The sequence below is a fragment of the Chanodichthys erythropterus genome, chromosome 4 (assembly GCF_024489055.1).
Source record: "Chanodichthys erythropterus isolate Z2021 chromosome 4, ASM2448905v1, whole genome shotgun sequence".
In the NCBI taxonomy this organism is placed as follows: Eukaryota; Metazoa; Chordata; class Actinopteri; order Cypriniformes; family Xenocyprididae; genus Chanodichthys; species Chanodichthys erythropterus.
The window spans coordinates 27,391,072-27,405,225 of NC_090224.1; the positions used below are offsets into that span (position 1 = coordinate 27,391,072).

General features: G+C 36.3%; 1 protein-coding gene across 11 annotated transcripts in view; it reads right to left on the minus strand.

Moving 5' to 3' along the window:
• Positions 1–14,154, minus strand: part of LOC137019322 (centrosomal protein of 128 kDa-like) — a 210,961-nt gene that overhangs the window by 142,488 nt on the left and 54,319 nt on the right. For 10 of the 11 annotated variants that reach the window (XR_010894990.1, XR_010894991.1, XR_010894992.1 and 7 more), the window contains exons 8-9: positions 13,943–14,065; positions 3,233–3,319 (exon numbers count right to left, since the gene is read on the minus strand). Coding sequence is in view for 8 of the 11 variants with exons in the window: in XM_067384651.1 (XP_067240752.1) it covers positions 3,233–3,319; positions 13,943–14,065 (210 nt within the window). In the remaining 3 variants the exon portion in view is untranslated. The remainder of the gene's footprint in view (positions 1–3,232; positions 3,320–13,942; positions 14,066–14,154) is intronic. The other variant, XM_067384652.1, reaches the window with a different exon arrangement.

A 14,154-nucleotide genomic window follows, 5' to 3' on the forward strand; every position in this document is an offset into this window, starting at 1 on the left:
CGATCACTCAAAGTGAAAGTAAACGCAAGCGCGCATTCAAACGCGGTTTCAATACCCCGCATTTTGAAAGCGGCTCCCTGATGAATGCAAATATCTCTCGATATGAAAGCTATCTTAGGCTGGGCAGGGTAGTTGTAACCATCTCTTAGCTCTGTATCAAAGAAAAATTTGGTATTATTTGCACTTTGAATATTGAGAGAGTGTGATTATGGTTGTACTTATTGTAAAGTGTTACCATAAAAATGAGTAAGAGTTTTCTCTTAAATCGTATTAAGCACAAACAATAAGGTTTCATTTGTTAACATTAGTTAATGCACTGTGAACTATCATGAACTAACAATGAATTACTATTTTTATTAAACATAAACAAAGATTAATAAATACTGTAGCAAAGATATTGCTCATTGTTAGTTGATATTGGTTAATACATTAATGTTGATAAATGAGACCTTATTGTAAAGTGTTACCATTTTTATTTATACTGTTTTTATTTCTATGATCAGTTTGTGGAAAGAAGTTCAGTTAGGAGGTCAAAGGTTGTAGAAGCTCATAAATCATGTACAGTAAGGTCTGAAGAGACTGAAATCATACAGGAGAGAAGCCAGTCAGTTGAGTTAGTGGCAAAACCTTTTACAGTACTTGAGTATTGTTGTCTTTTACTGCATAGAAAGTAGAACTGAAATGACATTCATTACAAGATGATTAGTTGAAACATTTCAAATACACATGCAGAATATTTTTTTCTAGTCATGTATTTCGCCATTGAGGACTTCTTAAAAATAGTGCGTAAAAATCTTGTCTCATCTCGTGAACTCAATCTCGAGTCTCGTCTCGTGAGATACCGGTCTCGTCACACCCCAAATAGTGAACAATTTAATTGATTGGGTCTTAATAAACAACAATAAACATTAGCATGTTTTTTTCAGCCATACCGATGTCTAGAGAGAAAGCCATTTTACCTCCCACTTTCTGTGGAAACTAAACTTAAATGGTTAAACTTAAATTTAACATCTGCACTGAACAAAATATTTTGCACTGTCTTTTATGCTCTAATTGAAAAGACAAAAAAAAATAAAAAATATGAAATAAATGTCATAGAAAGCATTAAATTGAACTTTCTCATGCATGTCAACTAGGGATGGGTACCAAAACCCAATACTAATTTGGCCCTGGGGCTAAATTATGAAACCGGTATATCGATAAGCTCTGACATTAACGGTTCTGCTATCAGTACTGGAGAAATTATGAAGAAAATACATGTACATTTATTATTGCTATATAGACATTATCTTGCAAATTCTTTCTCCCCAGAGTTGCCAGCTGTTTCTGTATGCAATAATATTAGGACATTTGTTTGTGATGCATTTTTGCTATTCGCAATCTAGAAGAGAGATCGCGCTCACGCAGAGGAGCTACAGCGCGCGCACAACAGGAAAGTCCTGTTTAATTGTGAGGATCGAGGAGAGACCTAAACATTCACACTTACACTTTAGGCCTGTGATATTAAGCTCATTTTATTTTTGATTTCGATTTAGTCTTCCAAGGATCATCAGAAAGAAGATATTTGAGGCAAAACTATTAAAAACTAGCTGTGTTTCGTCTAGCACACCTTCCTTCTCTTCACAGCTGTGCGCACTCGTTCCTCCCTAAACCCAAACTTAACTTCAGAATCAGCACAATCGGTGATTGTTGTAAAATGCAGTCTTTACTGCTGCTAAATTGCGGGACATGTTTGATCATTATTATCAACGTTTTAAAACACTGAAAGCACAATAATCCGCACAAGAGACGGTGTTCCTCAGGCTGAATTGTATGTGTGCACTTCAATTTGGAGCCTCCAAAATGGATCGCAAATAGACAAACAAGTTACACTTTAAGCTTCTGGTGCATGTCCAATCAAATACACACAAAAATATGTTAAAATGACTGACTCGGAGAGTGTTTAGCTACTTAAATGCAGTTTATATCGTAAGTGGACATGAACAGCTGGGAAAAAATCCGATGTGTTTTAAAATCTACTGTCTTAAAGTAACAGCAGTCACCTTCTGACGATTATGCCATCCATGTTAATCAAACAACAAAATGCAAAGAGAAAATCATTCACAACTCTTAATCTGAATATCGTTAGCTTTAACAAGCATTAATCTGTTAATTTATACTGTGAAAACCATGCAGTGTTATGTTGAACAGTAATGTTAGACCTTCACTGAGCACTGTTTATTTCACTTCATCTTTGTTTTATTGCATTTGTCAGGGTTTATTTTTTTTTCTTTTTTCATGTTCTTACTGTATCTTATGTATATAAAACACTAAAAATGCCTGCACAATTGGTGCATTTACAAATTGCTATTTCATATTAATTTCATTAAATTATATTTATTTTACATTTCAGAAAATAAAGCAATGTTAATTCAGCTCTTAATTTGTAATAGTATCGGTAAGAGTAGTAATACCGTGAAAACCTTAACGATACCCATCCTTATGTCAACACATTGTTACAACACTAATTTTATGTTTTAAAACAAATAAGTAAATGGCTTGTGTTTCTTGAAAATAATTGCTTCAGTTAATGTTTTGCAAGATAGAACCTTATAATTCCAAGCGAAAAGTGTTTTTTAGAATTAGAAGGTTCTATCTTGCATTTGATCCGTTTCAAAAATCCCCATTTACAAATGTGAGAGGATTTTTGATATTGTACAGTTAGAATACATATGAATCTCTGTCATTTTCATGTATAAAAGAAATGTGTTCCCCATATAATTTTTGCTATATGGAAGGCAAAAACTTTGAAGCTCAATATTTATCAAAAATATGGAGAACAAGTCTGCAAGAAATTCTGGCAAAAACAATTACATATTCCTTAATATTATGAAAAGGTAAATAAAAAGGTTTAATTATTATTATTATTATTTTGTACATTTAGAACTAGAATGATTTCCAAATAATTTCTATGATTTTTTTCTCCAAAAATTCTTTTTATTAAAATTACTAAACATACTTAGCTTCCCTAATCAGCTTAAACTCATGCATTACATCAACAGTGTATTACTACAGTCTAGCATTGTTACAGGATCAAATATGCTACATATACATACAAATATACTACATATACTACAAATAAATGTAAAAAATAAATACATTAAAAATAATAAACAGCTAAACAGCTTGCATAAGATTAATAATATATTTATGCCATTTATGTACACTGATTCAATATCAAAGACAAACACACCTTGCTTCTCTCATTCTCTGATCTCTGCAGTCTATTTCTGAAGGTCTCATCAGCCTCCAGGGTTTGGGTGTCATGTTTTCTCAAAGCCTTAGAGGACGACAGAAAGAAAGAAAAAAAAAAGAAAAGAGGAAGATTAGCAGCCTTTCTGCTAACCTCCCCTCAACTCCACCAATGGACGGATGGATGGATGGATGGATGGATGGATGGATGGATGGATGGATGGATGGATGGATGGATGGATGGATGGATGGATGGATGGATGGATGGATGGATGGATGGATGGATGGATGGATGGATGGATGGATGGACGGACGGATGAACGGATGGATGGATGAACGGCTTTATTCGACTGAGAGGAAATTGAGCACTAGTTCTTTTCTGGTAGTACAATGCGGTTTAACTATAATGCAATACTCATCTAATTTGTCAGAAATAAATGGCAAGTTGAGTTTATTATTGGGCATATTTTTTACTCTATGCAAGTGTGTAATATAATAAAGCTTTCAACAGAATACAAATTAACATTTTCTGTGTGTTGTCAAAAGACTTCACCCTAGAGCTCTACAATATTCTGTTCTCTAGATATAGCTCACTTTCCCTCCTTCAGTTTAAGTATATAGGATTTTCTATATATATAGGATTCATTCTATTGTCGTCCAAGCAAAAATCACAAGTCTGATTGCTTAGAAAAATAATGGAAAAAATAAATAAATAAATAAATAAATAAATCATTCATGTCAAGAGCCCAAAGAGTGTAAGCACCACTATACATGCTTAACTGCTTATACTGTATGTTGACTGGCAGCAATAAAAGCTTTGGGATATATTCCAAAGGCCTAACCCTAAGCATAAGTAGTTGTAAAAATAATGCTTGCCTTTGAAAGCACCACTAATTATTATTCAGTAGACCACTGAGTTATGGCATATAAAGACGTAATGTACTAGAATGAGTTAAGAGAAAAAAAAAAAGAAAAGAAAAAAAAAAAAAGGGGGGGGGGGGTGAACTTAATTATACTGGAGTCAATTTAATTGACTTTAAGATTTAAAAGAAAATTTAATTCACCTTCAGATTTTAAAGTAAATGCCATTTAATTAGAAAACCCAGTATGTGTGATTCCAGCATGGATATGGAGCACAAGATAAATTTGCTGAATGTATTAATGTAAGAAACAGTTGGAAATCGATTTATCATCAGAACGATATACACAAACATCAAAATAATTGAGATGCATAATTACAGAAGGGGAAACATAATTAATATGATTAATTGTATCATAGACCATCTATCATAATATCACATTAAGGTTCCACCCAGCCACAGACAAAGATGCCAATAAACCATTATCTTTATGTTAGGTGTGCATTTAGAGGAAGCATTTCATAGTCTAAAATCACTTTATAAAATGCTAAAACAGTGTTGTAGATCATATGGGTGTGCAAAAGAGCAGAACAATGTTTTTTTTCAACAGCACTTTGGTGACTAAGCGTTTGTTTATCTGTCCTGATTGGCTTGTCTTGTTTGTTTTTGTTTTGTAATTTCACAACAAATACATTATTTCTCTAAGCCTAAGGCACACCGCCTTTTCATTAGCAAACTGCAATGGAGATGCAAATGAGGCTCCATTCATCAGTCACCTCTCAGATAAATAGGGCAATTGTTAATGGAAGCTAAACACGGGCATATACTGTCCCCTGCTGGTAGGAAAACAGCATGAACCTGCTCTGAAGCTTCAGCGAAATCATTGGTTTTAACACTGATTTCTCCCTGCTATCATAAAACAAAATAATGTCAATCAGAGATTTAGGTCTGTAATGGGCAATTTGAAACAACACTGAGTCGCACTGTGTATCATCACCTTTAGAGATGCTTTAAGATGCATCTTAAAGGGTTAGTTCACCCAAAAATGAAAATTCTGTCATTAATTACTCACCCTTAGTGGTTCAACGGATCACAAAACTCACGGTTCAGATCATATCATGGTTAAGTCACGGACTGGATCATTTTTCGGATCAGCACAAAAAAACCAACCAAAAATTGGGGGTTGGGGGTAGAGATGCACCGACTGCAATTTTCTTGGCCGATTCCGATTTCCGATTTTTTGTTAGTGAGATTGGCCGATACAGATGTTTGTTGCCGATTCTGATTTTCTTTCTAAGAACTATAATTGACAACATATACAAACAAAAATCTACTTTTCTTCAATGCAAAGTTTTATTTTCATTAAAAAAAAACAAAAAACAAAAAAAAACAAGTAAAGTCAGTAATAAAATATAAACAGCTCAAATAAATGCAACAGAATAAAGAGAGCTATGAAACTAAGTTTTTTTGGGTTAACTGGGTTTCTATTCAGGTAAGAAAATACTACAGAAATTAAAGTAATCAAATGTAAAATGACACATTCAGTGTTATTTTACATTGGTTACATTAATTTCTGTAGTCTTTATTGTAAATATTAATACAGATCAATTCTTACCATTAAAGTTATAAAACGTATTCAGTCAAGAGCTGAAATTGATTTTCTTTGTCTTTTGTTCTTTGATTAACATGACAGACAACAGCAGGAATATTGGACTGCTGTCCCTTTAAGAGTTTATGAACGGTATTCAATGGACCCAATACTGTTACACACAACATGGGTTCACTTTCTTAGCTATTTAACGATTCAAAACTGACTGTGTTTATCTGTATACTCGCCAAGATTGCCTGTGCTGCTGGTTTTGACATACTTTTGTATGTATTTGACAGTTTAAGCGCATTATGCTACACGTTTTGGTACTTGTGAGTCTGTTTGACTTCTATCTCTGTTTGAGACTGAGTGTGGCTTGTTCGCTTCACTAATAGAGTGCCTCAGGGTTGCCGCATTTTTGTAGGCAAAACCCAGAAGCGAGTTAGCTTTTTAGGACTTCTGGTTCCAACGCCGTAAAGTCTATGGGTTTTTTGAATGGGTTTTTGCTAAATCGCCTGAAATAAGGTCTGTGGTTAACAAAGCATCTAAATACTTTCACGTTTTGATCTATGACATAAAACACACCAGTTATAACCCACTTGCGATTTTTTAAACTTTTACTGTGTCTTAAAATCGGAGGTTGCTAACAAATTGCTAAAAGGGACTACTTCCTTTGGCGGGGACTTCAGACGTCATCATTAAAAACGGGACATTTGGACAGCATTTCTCATAAAAAAGTGGATAAGTATTCATAACAGCACAGATCATAATCAGTGAGCATGTTTATAAATAAAGTTGTTTTCTAAATAAAGTTTGAGGAAGCTTGGTGGTGGTGATGTTGATCCGCGACCATGGTGTACTGTAGTCCATTTATAGCCTACTGTTAGCCTTTTATATCTGACGACTTTATTTAGGCTTCAAAATCTATAAATGTTGTGTTAACTTGTAAAGATTATCTTGATAGACAAAACGTGTAAGTGTCATAACCCTTTGTTAAACACAGAGCTTATTTTCTGCGATTTTCCAAAAGTCTATGGGAAAATGCATAGGCTTTCAATCGAGGGAACCCGTGCTCCGCTAACTTTCAGGTTGGCCTACAAAAACACGTCATCCCTGGGGTACTCTATATAGATCAGTGGTGCGTGTGCTTTCGGTGTGAGTGCGAAACCTAAAATGACTAAACTGTATAAACAGTAAGCGCTATTTAACCGGAGCGAATGAGGCGAGTTAGAGAGAGGAGGCGGCCGCGCGGGTGTGTGTCAATTCACCATGACAGAGAAAAGAGCGAGAACGCGCATTTGACGTTATTGCATGTGCCGCTGGTAACAAAACGGATCGGCTTGGAATCTATAAGAAGTGAGACTGATCGGCTGATCACCGATCCAGGCCGATCATGAGGAAAATCGGCCGATCCCTGGCCGATCAATCGGTGGATCTCTAGTTGGGGGCTAACTTTGCATTTATTAATTAGCCCACTTTAACTACTCCGATACCACAGCAGAAACGACTAGCCTAACTAATACATTATTAAAGGCATGTGAACAGACAGTAAAAAGAATGAATACTGTACACTAATTACAAGAGTAGATAAATACAACATAAAGTTACAAATAAATATAAGGTCTAACTGTAGTATTAATTTTTGTGTACAGAAATGTAACAATTAAATGTAAAATGATATAAAATAAAAAATATATAAAATAATCTATATTATAAATTTAATATAGATTAATCTTTGTTAAAGCTGTTTTGTTATTTGATTTACATGACAGACAACAGCAGGAATGTATAGGTTGCTGTCACTTTAAGAGTAAGACCCCATGCACACACATATCCGATACACATCTGAATTCTCACCTCGTTCACTTAAGACATAACCGATTGTATTTACGAGAATACTTGCCAAGAGGGGTATTTTGACTGACACAATGCATGTATGTGTCCATCCAAGTGCATTGAGGATGCGAAAGAGAAATCAATTTGGAGTTCGCAAGCTATCTGAAACACACCTCTCTCTCTGTGTATGCGCACGAGCCTTGTATGTATGTGCGTCTGTGCGCACCAATAACAGCGTGGCATGCGATAGCCTAGGGCTGGGCGATATGGCTGAAAACTGTATCACTATATCAGTGTTTCATATCGGTCGATATCGATAATTATTTATATTTTTATGACCCATTTAAAATAAGGACCAGGAGAAAAATATATTACATTTAAACATTTTTATTTTAAACTTAACCTTCCTCTGATCATAATCCCCTTAGTTATTAAGACAGAAATGCCAATAACCATGGAAAACTAAAATAATTAAAATGTAAACATAAGTCTAAAGCATAGGGTGACCACCTGTCCCGCATTTTGCAGGACAGTCCCGAAATTAGGAGCTTTGGCCTGCAAGACTTAAGTAGTGTCCCGCATTTCATTTATGTCTGTAATTTTTTTTCATTCCTGAAATTACAATACCACAGTAAGAAATATAAAAAAAACTGTGAGCATTTAAAAATCTATTTATGCAGCCGTCATATTCTAGCTGTGAAAATAACCAACCAGCGCAATCATAGAGAGAGGTTTTCCCGCTGATGACAACTGAATGGACAGCGGACATCTCTCCACTCACAGGTGGATTCCCTTGCACAAAACTTGATCAGATATCACAAAGTTGCCATAAGCGCAACATTATAGTGTGGGCACCCACCGGCTGAAACATTAATCGGCGCATATGCCAAGTTTGCCAACAAATGTAAATCAATATTTACATAGCGTAATATTTGTAAATGTATCTGTCTCATGTGTCCCGCACTGTCCCGCAAAATCACATCTACTGTCCTGCAACAGATCAATAGTCAGGTGGTCACCCTAGTCTAAAGCACAATAAACATTTTTCCTCTTTTATTTACAATTTCCTCGCTCGCTGCGGTTACTGAAGAGGAATCCATTAGACCAGCATGAGACAACGATATGGCGCAACCAAAATTGATACTGTTACATGATTGGCTGCTAGCGTGTCACTCCCTACGTTGCTAGGTTACCAGAGAATGAGAATGAGAACTGTTTTCTTCCGACGAAGAATAAAAAATATCAAACGTTTTATCGTACACATTTTTTATTGATATCGATCACGTGACTATGGCGATACATATTGTTATCGTTAAATCCTATTTTGCCTCTTCTAGCACTGGAATGTTTTTATATCTATTTAATGCGTAAACTAGCAAGACAAAACAGGTGCAAATGATAACCTTTCACTCTATTGCAGTTAAAGCTGCAGTAGGTAACTTTTGTAAAAATGTATTTTGTTAAACCTGTCATTATGTCCTGACAGTAGAATGAGACAGATAATCTGTGAAAAAAATCAAGCTCCTCTGGCTCCTCCCAGAGCCATGAGGAGTGTCTTAGCAGTGTCAATCAAGCTCACGTGCGCTGATCACACCCCTCTCATGCACAGCGCCAGCGCGTACAGGCATTCAAATTCAAGATTACCGGTGTGCCGCAGCTTTGCTTATTGTGGACAGACAATACAAACTGCCAATTCCTGGAGTGGCACCTGCTCATAAAATAAAGACGAGTAAACGGAAAAAGACAGATGACGATGATAAAAAAGCCAAAAAGAAAGAATTAGATAGAGCCCGAAATAAAACGAGGGTAAATATCAGAGCGGCTTTTCTGAGGTGGACGGAGCTACGTGTCCTGAAAGGATTAAAAACCGATGCAGAGTTAGCCACATTTCTGCTTGACAAGTAAGTATCCCTGCTTGATTTGTTTCATTTTTTAAGAACTACACAACTAAGATCATTTCAAAACAGGCCTGTCCATCCCCTGCCTGATGCTCCGCGCACACCACGGCTTCCTCTTCTCCCCGCCCGTTGACTCCTCGAAGTCGCTGGGTGTGAATTCCTCATCGGAGCCCATTGACTCTGTGTCAAAACTCTAGCCGCATAACATACAGATAAAATGTCATGCACTGTGCAAAGCGACTATTGAAACCTACTAATTCACTGGCTTGTCATGTAGCTGAAATAATGTACTAGCAAACCTTATTTAAGCATTACATATCGATAGAATAATTACTTGCATACTGTAACGTTAGTTACCGTTATATTATCTTACTAGCTATTTATTACTCATCAACGTCATCCACATGTATGTTAGACCCTATACCGACTAAGCTATTGAAAGAGATGCTTCCAGAGGTCATCTTTATCGCTAGGATACTTACCAAAAACCTTTAAGCTGGCTGTTATTAAACCTCTTATTAAAAAACCACAACTTGATCCTAGAGAATTAGTCAATTACAGGCCGATCTCAAAAAAAGGCAGTTTCATCACAACTATGTTCCTTTTTAGAAAGAAATAGTATCTGTGAAGATTTCCAGTCAGGATTTAGACCATACCATAGTACTGAGACTGCTCTCATTAGAGTTACTAATGATTTGCTCTTATCATCAGATCGTGGTTGTATCTCTCTATTAGTGTTACTGGATCTTAGTGCTGCATTTGACACTATCGATCACAATATTCTTCTAAACAGACTCGAAAACTATGTTGATATTAGTGGAATTGCATTGGCATGGTTCAAATCATACTTATCTGACCGTTATCAGTTTGTAGTAGTAAACGATGAGATGTCATATCAATCACAAGTTAAATATGGAGTACCGCAAGGCTCAGTACTAGGACCGTTGCTTTTTACTCTGTACATGCTACCGTTGGGAGATATCATTAGGAAGCATGGCGTTAGTTTTCATTGTTACGCTGATGATACTCAGCTCTATATTTCTTCGCGCCCTGACGAAAATCACCAATTTGTTAAATTAACAGAATGTATAGCTGATATAAAAAAACTGGATGGCCAGTAAATTCAGAAAAAACAGACATTCTAATTTTTGGACCGAAAACTTCTTCACGCAATAATCTAGAATACTGTCTAACACTTGATGGCTGCTCTGTTAAGTCTTCGTCGTCAGTTAGGAACCTGGGTGTGCTCTTTGATACCAATCTTTCATTTGAAAGCCATGTTACTAGCATCTGTAAAAATGCATTCTTCCATCTTAAAAATATATCTAAACTACGACATATGTTATCAATGAAGAATGCAGAACAGTTAGTTCATGCGTTCATGATCTCAAGGCTAGATTACTGTAACGCTCTACTGGGTTGTTGTTCCTCCCGCTTGATAAATAAACTACAGCTCGTACAAAATGCAGCAGCTAGAGTTCTTACTAGAACTAGGAAGTATGACCATATTAGCCCATTTCTGTCGTCACTGCATTGGCTTCCTGTTAAATATTGTATAGATTTTAAAATCTTGCTAATTACTTACAAAGCACTAAATGGTTTAGCTCCCCAGTACCTAAGTGAGCTCTTAATACATTATAGTCCTTCACGTTTATTGCGATCTCAGAATTCAGGCCAGCTGATAATACCTAGAATATCGAAATCAACTGCAGGCGGTAGATCCTTCTCCTATTTGGTACCTAAACTCTGGAACAATCTTCCTAGCATTGTTCGGGATGCAGACACACTATGTCAGTTTAAATCTAGACTAAAAACGCATCTCTTTAACCTGGCATACACATAACATATTATCAATTTATATTTTCAAATCTGTTAAAGGATTATTAGGCTGCATAAATTAGGTCAGCCGGAACCGGGAACACTTCCTATAACACCAGATGTACTCGTTACATCAGAAAAAAATGGCATCTACGCTAATATTAGTCTTTCTGTTTATCCCGAGGTTTACCGTAGTCAACCGGATCTGGGCCGTATCCAGCTGAGACCAAGGACCGGTGCCATGACACGACCACAACGCAGCCCTGAAGTATCAGCAGAGATCGAGTCAACTAGATCATCCATTGTGAAGACATCATCAACACGACAGCCAGTGCCACAGTTCGATTGTGACAAAGCACTGTTTGCCAGAGGAGAACTGGCCCCCCGACTAAGCCTGGTTTCTCCCAAGGTTTTTTTTTTCTCCATTTTAACACCTATTTGCCACTTGTTTGCCACCTGATGTCACCTAATGGAGTTTGGGTTCCTTGCCGCTGTCGCCTTTGGCATGCTTAGTTGGGGACACTTGACATTTTATATTCAATAGTATTCTTGACATTTATTCAACAGTGCTTCTGATCTGCCTGCATTGACACTATTATTTAAGAGCTGCTGTGCAGCCAATTTATGTACCAGTTATCAATGTAAAACTGCTTTGACACAATCTGCATTGTAAAAAGCGCTATATAAATAAAGGTCACTTGACTTGACTTTCGAAATTTCAATAGTTCACCACCGGGGGGCGTGACTTTGGCAGTTAGATACATGCTCCAAACCACTGATTCGAAACAAAAGATTTGTAAAGCTTTGAATCTTCATGAAGCAGTGTTTTGAAATCACCCATCACTAGATATTATTGAATAAATTTGGGGTTTTTTTGGGGCACAAAAAATATTCTCGTCACTTCATAACATTAAGGTTGAACCACTGTAGTCACATGAACTGTTTTAAATATGTGTTTAGTAGTTTTCTGGGCATCTGAAAGTGATAACTATGTTGCTGGCAATGGAGGCCTCACTGAGCCATCAGATTTTAACAAAAATATCCTAATTTGTGTTCCGAAGATGAACAAAGGTCTTACAGGTGTGGAACAATATGAGGGTGAGTAATTAATGACAGAGTTCCATTTTTGAGTGAACTAACCCTTTAAACCCTTTTAATTATTTTCCCCCCTGAAGATTTTGATGTTTGTCATAATTTAATTTTTCACTTTTATCAACCTTCTCTCTGAACTTAAACAAATAAAACAAAAAAAAAAACGGTCTGTATTTTGACATTGTCTCCTGAAAGAAGAAACAGCACTTTAATCCACTATGATGGGCTGCACACTTGCTGTCAGAATCAATACAGTTTGTAACTGTCCCATCCTTCAATAACATTGTGATGGGACCACAAAACAATTCCTATTGAAATACAGAGTTAAAAAAGTAAAGATCAGACCTCAATGATCAATGACCTTATTAAAAATAAACTTCAGCTGCTTGTTCGTTTCAAACGATGGGATTCTTTGCTAAGACTAGAGTGGCAGGTTCTACACAGAGCAAGGAACAGCGCAAAGTTTGGGGAACACACACACATTAGAAATAATAGCGTCTATTCAGCTTTATCCTTATTACCTCATCGTTGAACAAGTTTCTGATCACCCAACAGAAATCACTGACTTATATGATTGGTCATATATTAATATATTTGGGTTTCCCACATCAGAAACTTGTTTACATTCAGATTGAGTTCTTGGTTTCATTAAAAGATCTTTTTGGACAGGGGACGGAGTTCTGAAAGTTACAGTATGTTTTCATAGTACATCAACTGCACACTCTCTTAAAGGATTAGTAAATGTCCCCAAGCTCACCCTCAAACCATCCTAGTTGTATATGACTTTCTTCTTTCAGATGAACACAATCAGAGTTATATTAATAAATATCCTAACACATCTAAGGTTTATAATGGCAATGAACTGTACCAAGAAAGTACATCCATCCAAAGCAAAACATACTCCACACAGCTCCAGGGGGTTAACAAAGGCCTTCTGAAGTGAAGTGATGTGTTATGGTAGGAAAAAATATCTATATTTAACAAGCTATAAAGTAAAATATCTAGCTTCCAGCAGACTGCCTCTCACAATTCAAAACTTTTACACTACATCCTACGCCTTCCGTATTCAACTTACGAAAAAAGCTTAACTGACACAACATCAGTTATGCTTTCTTCCTAAGTTGAATATGGGAGGCAGTCTAGCGGAAGCTAGATATTTCACGTTATAACTTGTTAAATATGGATATTTTTCTTACCATAACACATAGCTTCGCTTCTGAAGACCTTTATTAACCCCCCGCAGCCATGTGGTACATTTTGCTTTGGATGGATGTACTTTCATGAGCTTTATACTCGTTGGTACAGTTCACTGCCATTATAAAGCTTAGATGGATACTTATTAGTATAACTCTGACTGTGTTCATCTGAAAAAAGAAAGTCATATACACCAAGGATGGCTTGAGGGTGAGTAAAGCTTGGGGTAATTTTCATTTTTAAGTGAACTAATCCTTTAAGCACATTTTATTGTTGCCAATGTTTTAGCAAACCAAGTAGCCTTTGTCGAGGTATGATGTTTCATAGTACATTAACGTCATTTAGTTAAAATTAGATTTGTGGTGATATGGCCCCTTTAAAATATTCACAAATAAATAAAAATATGCATTAGTTTAGTGCTCTACCTCCTGTGGTTCTCCAGACATGCTTTTTGGTTTCTCTCTGTGATATTTTTTAGAAAGCATCTGCCGCCCTGGGTGCATCTCATCCTCAATCTCTTGTAGACGTCTCTCCACCCGTAACGAGACCTAAGACACATCATACAACTCAAACCTGACTTAATGTGCAGTTTCAGCTCTGTTCAGCTAGAGCAAGTTGCTGTTATTCAGTACATCAT